We start from the raw sequence: 17,603 nt of genomic DNA on the forward strand, positions 1-17,603 counted from the left end.
GAAGATTAAATTAATGGTTACCCTATGTTCAATGTAAATTAAATGAAAGTGTAGAGAACAAAAGGATGGGTTTATAAAGCAATGCATGATGTGAATAAATGACAGCTTTCTTTTGCAGACTCATACTAACGGAACTCAAGGTCACACAATGAAACTGATCGACAATAGATGCAGAACCCCTGGAAGTACTTCACATTACACATAGTTCATGGAACTTGCAGCCCAAAAATTTGATGACAGCAATTGGCTTAAATGGCTTTAAAAGGGGGTATTAGACATATTCAAAATCCTATTCCCTATCACAGAACCTTTAGGTAAATGGACCTCCAGGTTGAGAGATAACATGCTACTCAATACTGGAATGCAAATGGGAAGGGATACTGCCTGCATGTCTCACTTGTGTGCATCTTGATCGGGAGCAGGAAACAGGATGCCAAACTAAACTCTTTTGATCCAACAGAGGTTATTACTACAATTAAACAGAGATTCCCTGTGTTCTTATGATCGGAGCTGTTCAGGTTCATTACTTACTCTAAGGCTATAGACCTAAATACACTTTCCTTGAAGTAAGTCCCACTGACTACAATGTGGAACTTACTTTTGAGTAAGCACATCTAGGCTAGTGCTGGATAATTTAATATTATTTTCACATTTTTATACAGTGGGCCCTCTGTATCCACAGGAATTCAAGACACAACCAGGGATACCAAATTCCACTGATAAGGGCCAGGGTTGCAATGCTGCAGGGACTTACCACACCCAGCCCTTTGGAGGTCACACATTGCCTCTCAAACACAACCAGGAGCCACTTCTGGTTTGTACCAGCAACTTTCAGTCACGTGTGGGAGGTTCCCTGAGGTCTTCCAGTCACATGCTTGGCATTCACAGATACCCAAATTCATGGATGCCGTGCCCAAAGACTAAGAGGACCTAAGTTGTACTGTCCTTCCTCCAAGGAGCTCAGGTTCTTCCCTCCTTTTGTCATCACAACAACCCTGTGAGATAGGGTAGGCTGAGGGATAGTGACTAGCCCAAGGTCACTCAGGAAGCTTCAGGGCTGAGCAGAGATTTGAAGCTGGATCTTCCAGGTCTAAGTTCAACATCAGAACTACACCATCGTAGTTCTCACACATACGATTATGATGTTTGTGGATCTTCCTTAATCAAGAATAGCAGCCTTGATTAAACAAACCTCTCTTATAAACTACCCACACAAGGAATTCTTTGTGGATTTTCTGTTGAAAACCCAAATTTGGCTGCCAAAAGCAACACCAACCCATATGTACTCTGATGACTACTTACAATGGTAACATATAATTACTGACTTTAGTGCCCATTCAGAAAAAGGGGTCATTTAAAACCACTTTAGTACTTGTTTACCATTTCAGAATATGCTTAACGAAACACAAACAACAGCGTGCTCTCCCCAAACCACTACCAAAAGTACATTATAGCTTACAAAACCAACTACTGAAGTTTTATTGTAGGCCTTAAGGTATTTCACAGGGTCTACATTAAGTATCTATACTTCAGTTTAGATGCAAACCTTAATGTTTGCTTTCATTCCTTATGAAGGAAATTGGGGTGGGGGCACTAGCACTAAAGTCTCTAAATAGTTTTATCAAACAGACCAATTATTCTCAAGTTGTCTTAAGGAAGTTCTTTTGACGCTGACATATGCCAAAGAACCCTAGTACGGTCAGCCTCCAGGATGCGTGGAGGATCTGTTCCAGGACTCCCCACAGATACTGAATTCCACAGATAACTGAATTCGCAGGGGGGCCAGGGTTGCGGCATCGCATGGACTTACCTAAGGGCTGCACCTGGCCCTCTGGAGGTTGGCCTCCCCAGTTGACCTCCCACATGCCACCGGCACTTCCTGTTCACACTGGTGACTTCCAGTCACATCTGAAAGGTGTTCTGAGGTCCTCCAGCTGTGGGCTCGGCATCTGTGAATATTCAAATCCATGGATGCCAAGCCCACGGATAAAGAGGGCCCACTGCACACTCCTGAAGGTTTTGGGTAACATCCTCTATATTCAGGTAATATGGGATACTGGTTAGGCCCCATCATTGCTCCATATGCCCCAAAACAGGGGTTATCAGAAATAAACTGTGCTCCACTGATGGACCACTAGTCACTTCCCGGTGGGCCACATAGAGTCTGCTAGTTGCTGTTAGTAAGGAGCATTGGACCAGGTGGGCCTTTATCTGATCTGGCAAGGCACTTCCAATGACCTTAACCCTTCCTATGACCTGAAGAGATCACGGACACAGATCAGTTATGCCATAACTGACAGGTGTTAACTACATGTTCTATGCAACTGCATGTAGGTGAACCCCTGCCCAATTTTTCTTTTTAATGAAAAGTCACTTGAGGATGGGGGATTGGAGAGAGGGCTTTGAAGAACTTTGGAATGTGCAGCTAGTCCAAAATGCTGTTGCTAGATTGTTGTCTGACTCCCCATACAGTTGTTTCCCTGTTGTTTAAATGCCACTGAATCCAGATTCATTTCTGAACGTAATTAAAGTGTTGGTTATGACAGCAAAAGCCTTTCTATGGTTCAGGGCCAAGGCACTTAAAGCCTCCCCACACAAACACAGAATTACGGGAAGGATGCCAATCTCCTTATTTTTTTAACGATAATACCAATTTGCTGAACTGAAATTAAAGAATATTAATGCATAAAACAGCACTCCAAATGGCAGATTATTTGAAAATCAGGAGAGAAAATTACATTGATAAAGACTTTGTGGCTCAATGAACCCAGGACCATATCCTCACAGCAGGCAAGATACATTCTTTATCAGGAGGATAAAGGGCAGGAGGTCTGGCTCAGTTGGTAGAGCTGCCACCTTGTATGCCTGAAGATCTGAGGCTGCCAGTTCGAAACAACCAGAAGTACCCAAGAACTGACATGCTGTTATACTGATGAGCTGACCCTCGGTGGCAGAGAGGAGTTGCTGTCAAGTGGAGCGTGGGAGGCAAAGGGCCAGAGAGAGGCCAGACCAGGAAGGAATCCAGCTGGAATGAGGAGTTCTATGAAAGACTAGAACTATTCAATTGTAAAAATCCTTATGGGGGTTTAGAACAGCCTGCCTATGTAAACCGCCTTGGATTAAAAGTCTGAGGAGAAATCTGACGACCAAAGAAAGGCGGTATATAAATATCTGTATAAATAAATAAAAAATAAATTCTCATCCAATATTTGCATCTTCTCATCCACTACTTTCTCTACATACAGCCAGTTTGTTCACTGCCCCACCATATATGTCCTACCCCTTGACTGTCTGTGGGACTTTACACACATCCTTACATGCATGAAAGCCCTGCTCACACAAGTTACCCACTTCGTTTTTTGTGTGGTGACCCATTCATGCGAGATGTATACAAATGTACTTACAGCAACCCAACAAACTTACTTAAATGGGTGTAACAGAATCAATGTTACTACTGGCGCTGTTTTTGAAAAGCAGAACTATTTACAGTCCTATGTATGGAGGAGAGCAAAATACACTCTAGTCACTTAGGCTCACCTCTGCACAAAATGCCTTGGTGGTCAATGCCTTGTTTGCAGATGTTACAAGTTTTGGGTTTCTTGAAGGTCTTGCTCTTAAATGTATGAGAATTGGAAACTGGCTCTTCTGCCTGGAAGAGAGAAGGAGAAAAACAGTAAGTAAAAGTAACAAAAAAAAAAATGAAATGTGATTTTTAAAACAGAAAAAAGCACCGAACCAACAAAGCAAAATAAAAAACCAATATGCCATAGAAAATAGATATTTTTAGATTTTATAATCATAATGCCTTTGAAGACTAAAGCTTCACTAATACCACAATAAATGTGTCAGTCTTTAAAAAAATCTCACAAACTTCTGTTGTAGCAAACACACACACAACTAACTACCCCTCTGAAATTTAACACTGACTAAAAATTCTCATTGCTCCCTTTCTGCCCAAAGCAATACAAACACAACCCCTATGCACTGGTCCCTCTTCCTCACCTCCCCACCCTGCTTTCTTCTGAATAGCATACCAGCAAATGTTATAATTTCTTAAGATTCTGCCTGAGCATTCTTCTACTCTCCAAGGAAAAGTCCAGTTTCAAATACATCTTCTACTTCATGGGAGAACAAGAGGGAGTTATAATTTATAAGCTAAAGAAGACATTTCTCAAAATATAACTATGGGGGCTGCTACACCATCAGTCCTTCAGGTGAGAGACTGAAGAACTTTATAAATTATGGCTCCAGAAGCACAGATCCCTCTTTCAAGATTCCTTCTTTTATGAGCTGCGGTATGACCAACCTTCTGACCTCTTCATATAAGGAGGACCAAAAGAAAAAAAAACTTAAATGAAGCAATGACTGAAAGGACTCTTTATGACAAGATGCACAGCCCCTGTTGTTACAAAACGTTTATAAAGCCAAACCACATCTCTTTTTCTGTGAGATAGTGATTAAAAAAAAAAGGTCAAGAAAGAAGAACAAAGAATCAATGAAAGAAAAATGCTCAGGACCCTCTTTTCCTGCCCTGATCCTTTTATATCATTCCTTATCGCAGTGGTTTCCAAACTGTGAGTCATGAGCTGATTTCTGGTGGGTAACAAAAAAGGTCTGGGAGTTGCCAGTTGTGATACCACAAGGCAATCTGTGACACTACCCACCTGATGAAGTGGGTTGCAGACTAAAACGTTTGGGAGGAACTGCCTTATTGCATTTGGGATGCACCTTCCCCCCATCTAGATCTTTCTTAGGGCAGAACCAAATATTCTAAAACAGCCCTATGACCACTATTTCCCTCCATACTTCCATCTTACCCTGTGTTATTGTGACATCATTACATTGGGTACTTCCATGTCTCCACTCTGTGTCAGTGGCTGTAGCTGGAGCGGGTTAAGGAAGTGCACAGGTATGGACAAACTGAACTTGATATTATGGAGGGAGAACTCTGCTGCGGCTGCTGTTTTTGGCAGCAGCCGAGTGCTTGTTACAGCATGTAAAATTAAAATCAAGGCAGAATTACAAGGAACAGTTTCAACCTTGAAGCCCAGCCTGCACCTATTCAGTGTACTTTTGATATAACATCTCCTTCCTCTGTAAAATAATAGTAAAGTTTCATCTGCATCCAAGTTGATTGCTAACATTTGTTGTATGTGTAAAAACACATTTTGCATACTAGGTGGTTTCTTACAGTCACCGAGGACTTCAAGTAAGAAGAAAAGTGTCGCCAAGATATCATCACTCATTATCCTTTTCTTCCCCTTCCTGTCAACATCTCAAGTTTGAGATTTTCACTTCGAAGAGCATCCAAAATGATTAGTGGGCTGGAGCACCTAGCTTACAAGGAAAGGCTGCAACCCCTGGGGCTCTTCAATCTAGAAAGAAGGTGCCAGGGGGGAGGGGATGACGACATTATTGAGACACATAAAATTATGCATGTCACTGAGCAAATAGAAGAAAGTTCTTTTCCCCTCACACATGATACCAAAACCAAAGGACATCCACTAAACTTGACTGGCAGAAGACCAAAGAAAATATTTCTTTACCCAGCATGTAATTAATCAATAGAACTCTTTGCCATAGGATGTGGGGATGGCACCTTGGTCTAAATGCCCTTAAAAGGGGATTGAACAGATTTATGGAAGAAACGTCCATCACAGGTTACACGTCTTGATGACTGTATGCAACCTCTGGGTTTTAGAGGTAACCTATATCTCAATGCCAGACACAAGGAAGTAGCAACAGGATACAGGACTCTTGTTCTCTTGTGCTCTTGAGAAGCATCTGGTGGGCCAGTGTGAGATACAGGAAGTTGGGCTCGGTGGGCTTTTAGCCTGATCCAGCAAGGCTCTTACATTCTTAATTGCAAGCTCCTTGAAGTACAGTATAAGCCTTTTTGTTTGTTTGGGCTACTACATTCATGATTCTGTAACCACTACCACCTGTTAGATCATTGTGATGGCAGAGTATTTACCATTGCTACAACAGAAAATTCCCTGCCTAAATCCTCAGCCTCTGAGGTTTGCTTCTATCTGCCCCTCCCCAACTCCAGAAATGATCCCCACCTAAAATACAGTACTTCCAGTGTTATCTCTTTATAAACTGGCACACTTTGTTCCCTGCAGGTTGCATTACTAGAAAACTATTTGACATTGCCCTCTAAGTACACAAACAAATAAGGGGATATTATCTATCTGTAATCTAAAATAACTTTCTGAAAAATAGTTGCTTTGCCCAAGATTTTCCCTAACACAGATGCAGGAACCTCTGAAAGCATATACAAAATATATCCCTTTGCAGCTCTTATGCTTTAAAGGGGCAACTGAGCATGACTAAACCAAATACCTGGTATTGAAAGCAAAGCAAAAGATTCATTTGGACTTGTTTATTGAAAAACTACTTACAAGGAGATCAGAGGTCTGCTGACAAGCAAGAATTTAAAAACATGCAGGTTGACAAAGGCTGACACAAAGTGATCTTCCTTGGTCACTGCAAAGATAGCTCCCTGGTTTAGGATGCCCCAAGTATCAGCATGTTCTTGAAAATGAAACTGTTAAATAGTGAGTTTTGAGTCAGTACTCAAAGGAAAGTTCCCAGATTCCAATTAGCACAACCTGCAGCTTTATACAGAAGACACCACCAAACTTCTTACAGTCTTTGGCCTTACCTCCTCCTAGAATGACTAAGAACAAGGACTCGAACAGAAATACAAAGGAATGGGTTCCTCTGAAGATGGAAGTGGCCCCTGAGCCTTCTGCCAAAATGCTTTTAAGGTGAGGACAAAGTATGCTTCAGATTTTAATCCAGAAAAATGAGAGCTTTGGCTATCAACTGTTGGGACCACTGATTTAAGCAAAAAGCTTGTATCGGGCCAAAAAAAATGAGATTGAGACAGCACAAAAATGTGGCACTGAAATTGGGTCCACATGGTATTAAGTACCTTCAAGTAGATTTGAACCGGAAAAATTGAAAGCTCATATAGACTGGAAAAAGAGTCTGAGGAAAATCTAAGTACACTGGAGCCAAGACAGCTTTCTCAAGGGCCAACTGAAGGACAGCTACTATAATGGGTCAAAAGGAACCCTATTAAAACCTGACATGTTTCACAACATCCACCTACATTCGGTTTCGCAGCGATACAACAAGGTTGGAATGTTATTTGCAAGGAAACGTATGCATGACGGAGTCAACACCTTTCTCCTTAACATCACCACAAATTTCACCTCTGCTAGAGAAAGGAGAATGTGAAATGACACAAAGAAGCCCAATAGCCAATTCTTACATGGTCCCAACGTGAATATTCTACATTAGGTGTATTTGGACCCACACAACACTTCCTCTTGATATTACACACAGAAGTGTGCTCTATGCACCACAGTACAGTCTACATGCATGTTTTGTCCATATACAGTGGGACCTCAGTATCCACTGATTTGGCATCCACTGATTTGACTCACTACTAATACCAGGGTTTAATCTTTAAATGCCTTGTAACAAGGAAAAAAGTGTCAAAATCTGTTGAGGTCTGCAACCTATGAAATCCCTCAGGTCTTGTGCACAGGAGAAAAGATACAGGCACTGTATCTGATGTAGCCTGTGGATGTTTAATTCTGTTGTGCTCCATGTATCTAAGTGGCAGGTGCTACTAAGTGCAAACCCCATGCACCTGAGTTTGGGCATGGCCGTATGTATAAAGCAGGCCTGCAAACAAACTCTCCTCGGGGGCATAGGAGATTGTGGAGCCGGACATGTGTTGCTGTCTGTTTGACCAATGTTGCTGTCTGCTATGTTGCAGTAAATATCTCTTGTAAATATATATACCTTGGTGGTGGAACCCAGCCTTTTTGTTTGGCATAGTTATTTGCAACTGACGAGCCTCCTGTGGGACAGCCTTGAGCATCAGCTTCAAGTTTCTGCTGCGCAGCCGTTTGTATTGCTCTGCTGGAAACTCCTACACACTCCACAACAAAATCCCATTTCCTAACTTCATGTTGTTAAACTGCAATGATTGCAAGCTTCTTGGGGTTAAAGACTGATTTAAACTCATAACAGCCGGATCCCTGTCCCGTCTCCTGCTTACTATCCACCCAAAGGACTGCCCTCCTGCAGCCCCAGAACACCTCCCTTCCGCCTCATCCCCGTCCCCCCATGAACCTTGCTAAGCTGGGCCGACGCAAGGCTCACTCCCTATGTCGGCATGGAGGTTGGATTCAGCCTCTGTGACCCAGCGCGCCTCCACACACTGGCCCAGCCAACTCTTGACCCTTCTGGGCCAGTGCAAGGGACTTGCACCGGCCCAAGGGTGAGTCTGGATTGCACCCTAAATCATTTTGGAAAAACTCAACCATACTCCACTTTCAGGTAGATTCTGCAATTAGCGCCTGCTCCACTTAGGGCCAGTTAACATACATATATGTGCCTCAACAAAGTTAAGCACGTTGAAGTGTCATTGATTTCAGTGAGAACAATTAATAAATAAATGAGATTTAACGATGCAAAACTCTGAATTCAACAGACTCTTCATAATTTTGTCTGGATGTACATTTCTTATCCCCACCATACCCTTAACTTCATCATTGATATGGTAAAGAAATATTGGTGTGGTAATGTAGCCAGTCTTCTCCACACTTAGCCTAAAGCAGATTCACCAGCTCTGAGTAGGGAAAGACAAGATTCCAAGCTCATAAATCTTAGGACTTGCTTGTCTTCCTTCAGTACCTCTCTCAGTGTATTCTGGATACAGTGAAAACCTGTTATAAGTAACCAATTGAGGCTATAATGCATGGTTGCCTAGTGACACAGATGACCTAATAATGGAGGAGTAAAATGATTTCCATATACTTCAAAGTGATCTTGTTAAATATTGAAGATGATTAGGATTTGGCTGATACCATGGTGCTTGTACTGGCAAGTGATATTTCCAGTGTCATCATCCAACCACCCTTGGCTGGTCTTCTTCAGGGGACCATACATTTTGACTTGAAAGAGCAATTTTAAAAGGAAGTTAAATAAATAAATAAATAAATCTAAACAATATAACAAAATTAGTAGAAAATATTTTCAGATATTAACTGTTCCATAAGGCATGAGGTAAACTAATAAAACAATAGGAAAACCATACTGGCATCACATTTATACGTAGATAGCTAATGTCATGGTGCAAAGAATGACATTTCAAAGAATTCTAAGCAGTTCCAGGGCCTGCCCATTCATAAGGCCAACTGAAGTGGTCACCTGAAGCGGCAGGTTCAGGGGAAAGGGTGCCCATCTCTGTCAACCTACTTGCCTTAAGTGCTCCTCCATCTCCTTCCACTTCCTGGACTGAAGAAGGAAGAAGGGAACAGAGATGAAGTGGACATGAGGGGAGGACACTGCTGAGCTAGAACACTGGAGAGAAGCAGAGGCTGACAGATTATCTGGTAGGCGGGGGAAGCATTTGGCCTGTTGCCTCAGGCACCAATAGGTCTTGAGCCGGCCCTGTGTGGTCCCATAATCTGAAATTGTATAGTGACTGTCCAAAAACTATAAATTATGTTTCCATCCCCTTCGTAATCAGACAGCAGTTCACAAGATAGCTCATCATTTTGGTTTACCAAACTTGTTTCTAATGAAGAGTCAGATCATGGGTAGCAGCTAAGTAAACCAAAGGTCACACAGAGGAAAATGGTGGGGGCTTATATGCTACCATCCTGTTTTAACCATTTCTTGTTGGCAGCCATTTTTATCTCCCTTTCTTGTCATTCTTCTCAAAAGGAAAAGCTCTCTAGTCAGCAAAGTCCTTAAACCAAATATATATATGACACTGCCACTAACAGCCCTATCCTGAGCTGCCTGGGGTGTGCGGCTGCCGCCATATCCTGCATGCTTTGGGCAGCCGCCAGTGGCTCCTCAGGAGAAGGGGGCTTTCGTTCCCTTCCCCCTGTGTACAGGGAATAGCCCCGCAATGGGGCTACTTGATTCACCACCAACAAAAAGGTCAGCGGTGAATCAAGTGCCTCCGTGTCAGGCACTGAGCCCGACACGGAGGCTTTGGATCCGGTGGAGCATTGCTCCACCTGTCCCACCTCCCTCTAAACCCTCTCTCTCTCCCTGGCACGCCTCCCCCTGCCCCCTCCCCACCTCCTGGAATGACTCTTCCCTGCCCTCCACTCACCTCCCCCCTCCCTGGAACGCCTCCGCCCTGCCTCCCCCCCAACCACCGAGTGACAGAGGTCAGGTGCCCGCCCAGCAGTAGCCTGGCACAGGCCAGTTCTGGGCTACCACCAGCACTCACCAAGTGCTAGGGCTCGCAAACGTGCCTTAAAGCACTGTTTGCAACAGGGCTTGTAGGCGGTGAGCAGGCACACCGAGCCCAGCATTGGGCTCTTATTCATGGTTCAAAAGAACATAAACACCCCTTTATAAAAAAATTTGGCCTGGGGGCCTGAAGGCAGTTCTTATTCCCTGCAAATGGCCAGGGATGGAGACATTTACAAATTTATTTTCTCCAACTTACCCTAGGTGTCAGCACCCAGAGTCACATGGAACATGTCTACCAGACAACTATGATTTGTACAGGAGTAACAATGTTATGTTCTTTCACATACAATGTAACATGTGCAGGGACAATCAGCTGGAGAATCTGAGCTAAATTCACCTGAGTCAAAATATGAACATTCACAACATGGTAAGACATTGTTGGAGCTTCGCATATGGCAAGGCTGCAGAGTAAACCGAAAGCAAAAGTCTCTCATGCTCCCTTTTTCTTCATAGCACAGACTCATTCACAATACAACTTTTCCATTCCCCCATTTCAGAAACATACGTTGTGTTTAGAATATTGGTTAGAATAGCTGGGTTGCTAATACCAGGGGTATCCAAACTTTTTGGCAGCAAGGGTACATCATCTCTCTGACACTGAGTCGGGGGCCAGGAAAAAAGGAATTAATTTACGTTTCAAATTTGAATAAATTTACATAAATGGATATATTAGAGATGGAACTTGTATGGACGAATGAAGGTATAAAAGGACTTGCACAAAGCAAGGCCAGCCTCTCCTTCGCTGTTGCTGCCGCTTCACAGATGTGAAACAGCAAGCAGTGGAGGGAGCCACAGCTCAGGCAAGAGGTCGAACAGTCACCCTCATGCTGAGAGCAGTTGCGTTGGGCCAGTGTGGGCTCTAGCAAGTCTCTGGAGGGCCAGAGGCTCATTGGAGACTGAGGGCTCCCCATGGGCCAGATTAGGGGTCCCCAAGGGCCACAAGTGGCCCCCAAGGCCAGGGATTGAGCACCCTTGCTAATACTGTACTTACTGTAAGCAAGACAGTACCATGGAGGTAGCTGTGGAGGAAGTGTGTGGCACTTATATTTGCAACTCCAGGCTGTAGCCATTCTTGGTTAACATCACTGACTTTACTGAAACAGATGCTAAATTAAATTTATTGCCCTTTCTGTTTGACCTTAAAAGCATCTACAAATCTTTGGGCAATTTCAAAACCAATTATGTCTTCAAAATTCTTTGAACACATCTTCCTTACCAAAAAAAAAAAAAAGAGCCCATTTTTAAATGCATTTTACATGCTTGTTAAAGCTTCTGGATCTTAAAGACTAACCTTCCACAAAGGCTGCTCTCGGAAGCTAACCCCACCCTGCAGGATCAAAGAGGATTATTTTTCTTCTTTGTCATTTGGAAAAGTCAAAAAGCTTTGTATAATTTGAGAGAGATAAATTACTCTGTTAAACGAGGCTTTAGTAACAAGGTTAGGAAATAAAAAACATACACTGGCTGACTGACCCTAAATGTGGTAGGGACTACAATATATTGTACACGTACAGAGCTGCCTGGTGTAAAAATTAGGAGGATCATAGTGAGGGTCTAACACAGCCATTTTCAACCACTGTGCCATGGCACACTGGTGTGCCACCAATGGTCTGGGGGTGTGCCATGGGTGTTTGGGGGAGGGTCATTTATTAATAGGGCCATTGGGGGATGTGAGCCCCCCACCAACAGCATGGTGTGCCTTGTCCATTATCAGAAAGTGGATGGCTTTACGGCACATTTGTGACTCTCCCAGGTTGGTCCAAGCCGGCCCAAATCCAAGTTAGGATTGTGCCCTCAAGCATCTATGGCTATTATGGTGATTGAGCAGCTGTATTCTCCCCCCCCCCAGGAGCCAGTTTTTTAACCCTTGATGCACATAGCCTAATCTGCCCTGACAGTTTTGCAACCCACCAAAATTTGGGTCATGGCCCACCTGTGGGCCATGGACCCACAGTTTGGGAACTGCTAACTTACACTTTTATTATAGAGCATTGCCTGTTCAACAGAAACGGAAGCAGTCTCTTCAACTATTTCACCATCCTTTTATTTACACCAGGGGTGCTCAAACTTTCAACTTTAGGGATGCTGGACCTTTAACAAGTGTACAGAAGAGAGAATTGCAGCAGGTGCAACTTGTCATCCCACAGATGACAAGCTGCACATGCTGAAATTCTCTCTTCTATACACTTGTTAAAGGTCCAGCATCCCTAAAGTTGAAAGTTTGAGCACCCCTGATTTACACAGTTGAAAATTTTACAGTTGGTGGCTCTAGTATTTCTGGCCTGTCGGAACCTATGATCCAGCACTCCCTGCACCACTGCTCATGAATAAAGCATTAAAAAAGAGAGCTGGCATTGCAAAAAATAAGATCCAGCTTTGAAAAAGCAAAAGGCCCTTGTGATAAACATCAGACAATATTTACTGTTACATATGCTCAATGCAGAGCTTTTCCATCTTTTCTCCCTATTTTCTAGGTACCACTTTTCCAAGGGCCACTTTATTTAGAGATGGCTGCCATGCACCCAAATGCCTACAGTTTTCCCTGTAGCAACAAAAAAGCTTCTCCTGATCTCTCTCTCTCTCCCTGCCCAACCCATACCTCTTATAATGTTTCAGGTGACCATACAGCTGCCACATTTAGTATAGGTGCACTGCTAAAGGTCAGGCAGAGCAGTGGCATGTGGCTCCTCCAGCAATGGACCAAAGGACAACATACCTTGCTGTGAAGTACAGAATTACCATGGATCCTAGCTCCACTGATTAAAAACCACTGGTCTAATACCATAATTGGCTTCTCAATAGGTGGTGGCTGATAAACTGTACCAAGCAACAGCAGGCAGCCTGGCAGCCCAGGCACACCTCCACCTGCGCTATATTGACCATACAGGCTCCAAAATCCCCCTTCAATTATTTTGAGCCAATCAGTAGCACAGCCAGAGGGGGGCAGCATTGTAAGTACAGCAGGCGCTGCAACATGCCATGAAAGTAGCCCCTTCCACTCATAAGCAGAGCCTTGGAGCAGTGATGGCAATGCAAAGTGTGCCACCATCTTACTTACTGAGCGGCCGTCCCCAGCTATGCTACTGGAACCAATACTCGGTTCCTTCCTTGCCACTCACAACTGTTTCCCTTTATAAACATCTCTCTAAGGCTATTCCAGACAATTTTAACATGGGTTTTATACACCATGCCATAATGCAGTGGTTCTGAAACTCTCTGGGAAAGTTTGAGAGCCACTAAGCTCTTACATGGGCAGGAGGGGGGAGGCAGCAGGGGCGGGGGAAGGCAGAGGTGTGATCCCCAGGATTGCGCCACTCAGGGGGGCCACAGGGGCTTGGGTACACGTAGTTACAAGTACCCAAGCCCCTGCAGCCTCCCGGGGGTGCAGGGAGCCTGGCGTGACCTTCAGCAGGGCTCCCCGCAGCAGTGAAAGTAGATGCGGAGCAATCATGCTCCACCTCCGCTAAAGCAGAAGTGGAGCGTGATCGCTCCGCATCTACTTTCACTGCTGCAGGTCGCCCCGGGCTCCCCGCACCCCAGGGAGGCTGCAGGGGCTTGGGCAAGTGCACCCAAGCCACTACAGCCCCCCTGAGCGGCACAATCCTGAGGATCACATTGCTGCCTCCTCCCTGCCTCCAGGCTGCCCCACCCCTTAAGAGGGCAGGGGCCAGGGCCCGCAGGTTGGGGCGTCACGACGCCCTAGTTTGAAAAGCCCTGCTATAATGTTTTTTTGTTTGTTTAAACTGAACATAACATGAAGATGAAAATGCTGCTTATTACTAGGAACTAAAGCAGAACCAACTCTTGGAGAAAGAAGCAAATGCTCTGCTTCTGCTGTTCCCTCCCTTCACCCAGCAAGCCACAGGGATGCTTCTTGGTAACTGGGGCATGAAGAGGGTGGGAGTGGTCTTTCACATCATCCATACAGTACAAAGCATGATTCTTCTTTGTCATGGGTGGGGGGTTAGTATAATAGGAGTGTGATGTTGGGTCCCATCCACAGTCCCTGCAAAAGCTGCTGCAACAATTAACAAAGCCATTTCCACAGTTTACAGCAAATCTCTAACTAGGCTATCAAGCACGGAATATGACACTGATCATATATTTAAAGAAGAAAAAAAGGTTACTCGTGCAGCATTCCATTGGCCATTTAAATGAGAGGTAGGTGTCTTGTCTGTGTGAACCATTTTAGGACCAAACTTCACATTAGATTTGGGCTGCAATCCTATAGTCACTTTCTGGTGAATGAGCCTCATTGAACACAATGGGAAAAAACTTTGGAGTAGACGTGCATAGAATTGTGCTCTAAATGGTGGAAGGGGAAGGTATGATCACAACAGATGACAATGGAAACTTCCCTTCCGGGTTAATAGCAGCTTCAGGGATGCAATATTCACCAGAACCAAAGTGCACTAAGAAGGAGTTAAATACCCCCTCCCCACAAATTGCAGTACCAGTTCTGATCCCCTGCAGCTGTTACTTACAAAAACAGAACCAACTATACATTTAATGCATTGTAACGTTTCATGTGGCTTGAGCAGACTTCACACTGGTGTGCTACCCCTGCATGTGCAGCTAATGACCAAAGTCCCACTTTGAACATGAAGACAGTCACATGGGATGCCACAAAATGATTTTACACACACAAACAACATGCCTCATTTAAATCAGGTTCGAGTGCTGTCTCACTGCTAGTACTCACCAGCAATTTCTCTCCTGCCAACTGAAAGAATGAGCAGGACAATCTTATTGGACTAATAAGTGAATGCACTAATGTAGCAGTTGTGATCCTAAGATCACTAGGCTCCGTGACACCCCTTCAGGGGCTCCACAAGCACACCATATGTGGCCGCTACCACACCTTCCCTGTTCATGGCTCTCCTTCCCCTCTTTGCTGGAATTCAGCATTGCGCTTAGGACTATGCCACCACGGCACGTGCCAGCACTCTGTGGGTCCCCAAGACTCCACACATGCGCCAGCAGGACGCCCCAAGTTTCCTGGAATGTAAAGGGCTCCAGACACAGAAACATTTGTTAACTGCTGCACTAATGGAAAGTGTAATCAGATACAAGGTAACATAACTTATCCTGTACAATCTCTGCTCCCCAGTTGATTAGCAGGAAGACCTGAGGCCAAGTCAGTTCAAACAGCAATTGGAGACAGAAAAGTGGTTAAGTGCACTGTGAAAATCCATTTCTTCTCATTCAAGACAACTGCCCCCTTAGCTTTTTCTGCATGGTGCATACACAGCTGTTCTATTCTACATCTGCACCCAACTAGAATTTCACCACACTTTACCATTTGGCAGAATGACTACAATGACTCCTGGAACCAATACAAACTCCTGGTCCCAACCTTCAGAGACCTCTGTGCAACCAAACCTAAACACAGGTCCAGTCTGTTTATCCGCAGGTTTGGAACCCACAGATTTAACTCGCTGTGGGTTCCAAACCCATGGAGGACTGCCAAACCTGAGCTTCCAGACACGAGCTGAGATCATATTGGACCAGACCTGTGAATTTGCTTATTTGCTGCAGGGTCCAGGATTTGCTGCGGGGTCCAGGAACATGAACATGAAATAACCTTCATGTTCATATCCTTCCTCTATTTATCCTGCCACATTTATTTATCTCTCTATTTATTCCCTCCCCAACCACTGTTATCTCCCTTGTGTCTATTTCTTGAGCCTGTTGGGGCAGGAACCTGTCTTGCTTTCTGTTGTATAGTGCCATGCACGTAGATGGTACAATAATGACGACAGTGACATCAGAACATCAAGTCACACGTTTTCTTTATAAGAACGAACAAAAATTATACAGAACTCTGCATATTAAACAGAAATTTGTAAAATAATTCTCGGTAAGTGCTAGTCAATCACTACCAAAAGCAGAGCAGGCTTTTCAACATTAGACAAATCTGCAATGGTACTCTTAATTCTTGTTGAATTGTGGCTGTCTGCTTCTGGACTTGCGCTATCCTCTCGGAGACTCCAGCAATCCCATCACAACCTTGGCAGGACAGCAGCTGCTAGCACCATGAGGCCAACACATGGTTGTATATAAGTCCTCCCACTGTCCACCGGGCCACCAAAGTACAGGGTTGGCTGCTCTTTGCAGGATGAGGGCCTCCCTACTCTGTGGCAAAGCTGCTCCTTTAACCTTAAGGCTGGACTAGGTGGAGCTGAGGGGAGGGATGGGAAAAAGACAGACCAAAAAGGGCTTTATAAGGCAACTCAGGGCTGTGATGAAACAGTGCTGCCCTGTGTCTGCTCCACTATGAGTAAGGGGCAATATTGCCAGCCTTTCAGCATTTACAGAGTTCAAAATATGGGCCCATACAAACTTTGAAGAGTCATACCAACTTTGAAATGAAATGGCCATAAGGGGGGGGGGGAATCAACATGTCGTCAGACTCCCTGTCTACCCCATGAATCCAATGCGTGAAGTAACACATCAAGAATGTCTGGCCTACAGATTTTGCCACTCAAACTAGTTACCAGCAAGGGAGAGAGATTTCATTTTCCTTGTACTGGTTCATTTTGCTGTGAGAAACAGCTCTGCTTTTTATAGCATGCAGCCCAAAGAAACCACAAAAGCTCACAGATGCAAGTACTTTCCCCACCACCACCCATTCCCAAGTTTAAAGCACAACTCTCAACAGATTATCAAATTAAGAAGCAGCAGGAAGGACAGATTTGCTGAAGAAATGACATACCTCCGTTAGTCCACCCGCTAAGACACCAGACACAACCTTGTCAGCCTGTGCAAAACAAAGGGGTATCTCAATTAGTGAAATATTACCAACTGACAGGGCAAATTCCAAAAATGCCTTGTTAGGACTGCAGCTCCCCCACCCCACCTTACAATCATTACAATAAAACATTTAACTCCTTCAGAGACCTTAAACGTAACTTCAATGTCCTTCAGAAGCAGCAGTTAGAATCAAAACTTTATTTGAGAAGCACAGACAGCCTGTTTTCTGTGAATTCAGAAGCTGAAAAACACCTGAGGAGACAGGAAGATAACCGCCACGTTGATTCACTGAGCCCCAGGGGGAGGATGCAATGCACTATACATCATTCTATCTTGCAAAGTACTCTTTACACTCACACAATCAGGAGTGTAGTGCATTCCATATAATAAGAACAGTGTACACTTAAAATCAGACTAAATGGCAGTACAGTGTAACCGCAGACTCGGCATCTGTGGATATGACTCACTGTGGATACCAGGGAAAAGCCACTTCTGAGTTGCTCATCAAACCGTAAGTGGCTTTCTGAGGCCTCCAGGAGGCCTTAGAACAC

At 44.2% G+C, this 17,603-nt stretch overlaps 1 protein-coding gene across 2 annotated transcripts in view; it reads right to left on the reverse strand.

Moving 5' to 3' along the window:
- TNS3 (tensin 3) overlaps nucleotides 1-17,603 on the reverse strand; it is a 291,409-nt gene that overhangs the window by 198,568 nt on the left and 75,238 nt on the right. For both annotated transcript variants that reach the window (XM_066631418.1, XM_066631417.1), the window contains exons 2-3: nucleotides 17,015-17,059; nucleotides 3,538-3,649 (exon numbers count right to left, since the gene is read on the reverse strand). In XM_066631418.1, coding sequence (XP_066487515.1) covers nucleotides 3,538-3,649; nucleotides 17,015-17,059 — 157 coding nt within the window. The remainder of the gene's footprint in view (nucleotides 1-3,537; nucleotides 3,650-17,014; nucleotides 17,060-17,603) is intronic.

The sequence above is a fragment of the Tiliqua scincoides genome, chromosome 5 (assembly GCF_035046505.1).
Source record: "Tiliqua scincoides isolate rTilSci1 chromosome 5, rTilSci1.hap2, whole genome shotgun sequence".
In the NCBI taxonomy this organism is placed as follows: Eukaryota; Metazoa; Chordata; class Lepidosauria; order Squamata; family Scincidae; genus Tiliqua; species Tiliqua scincoides.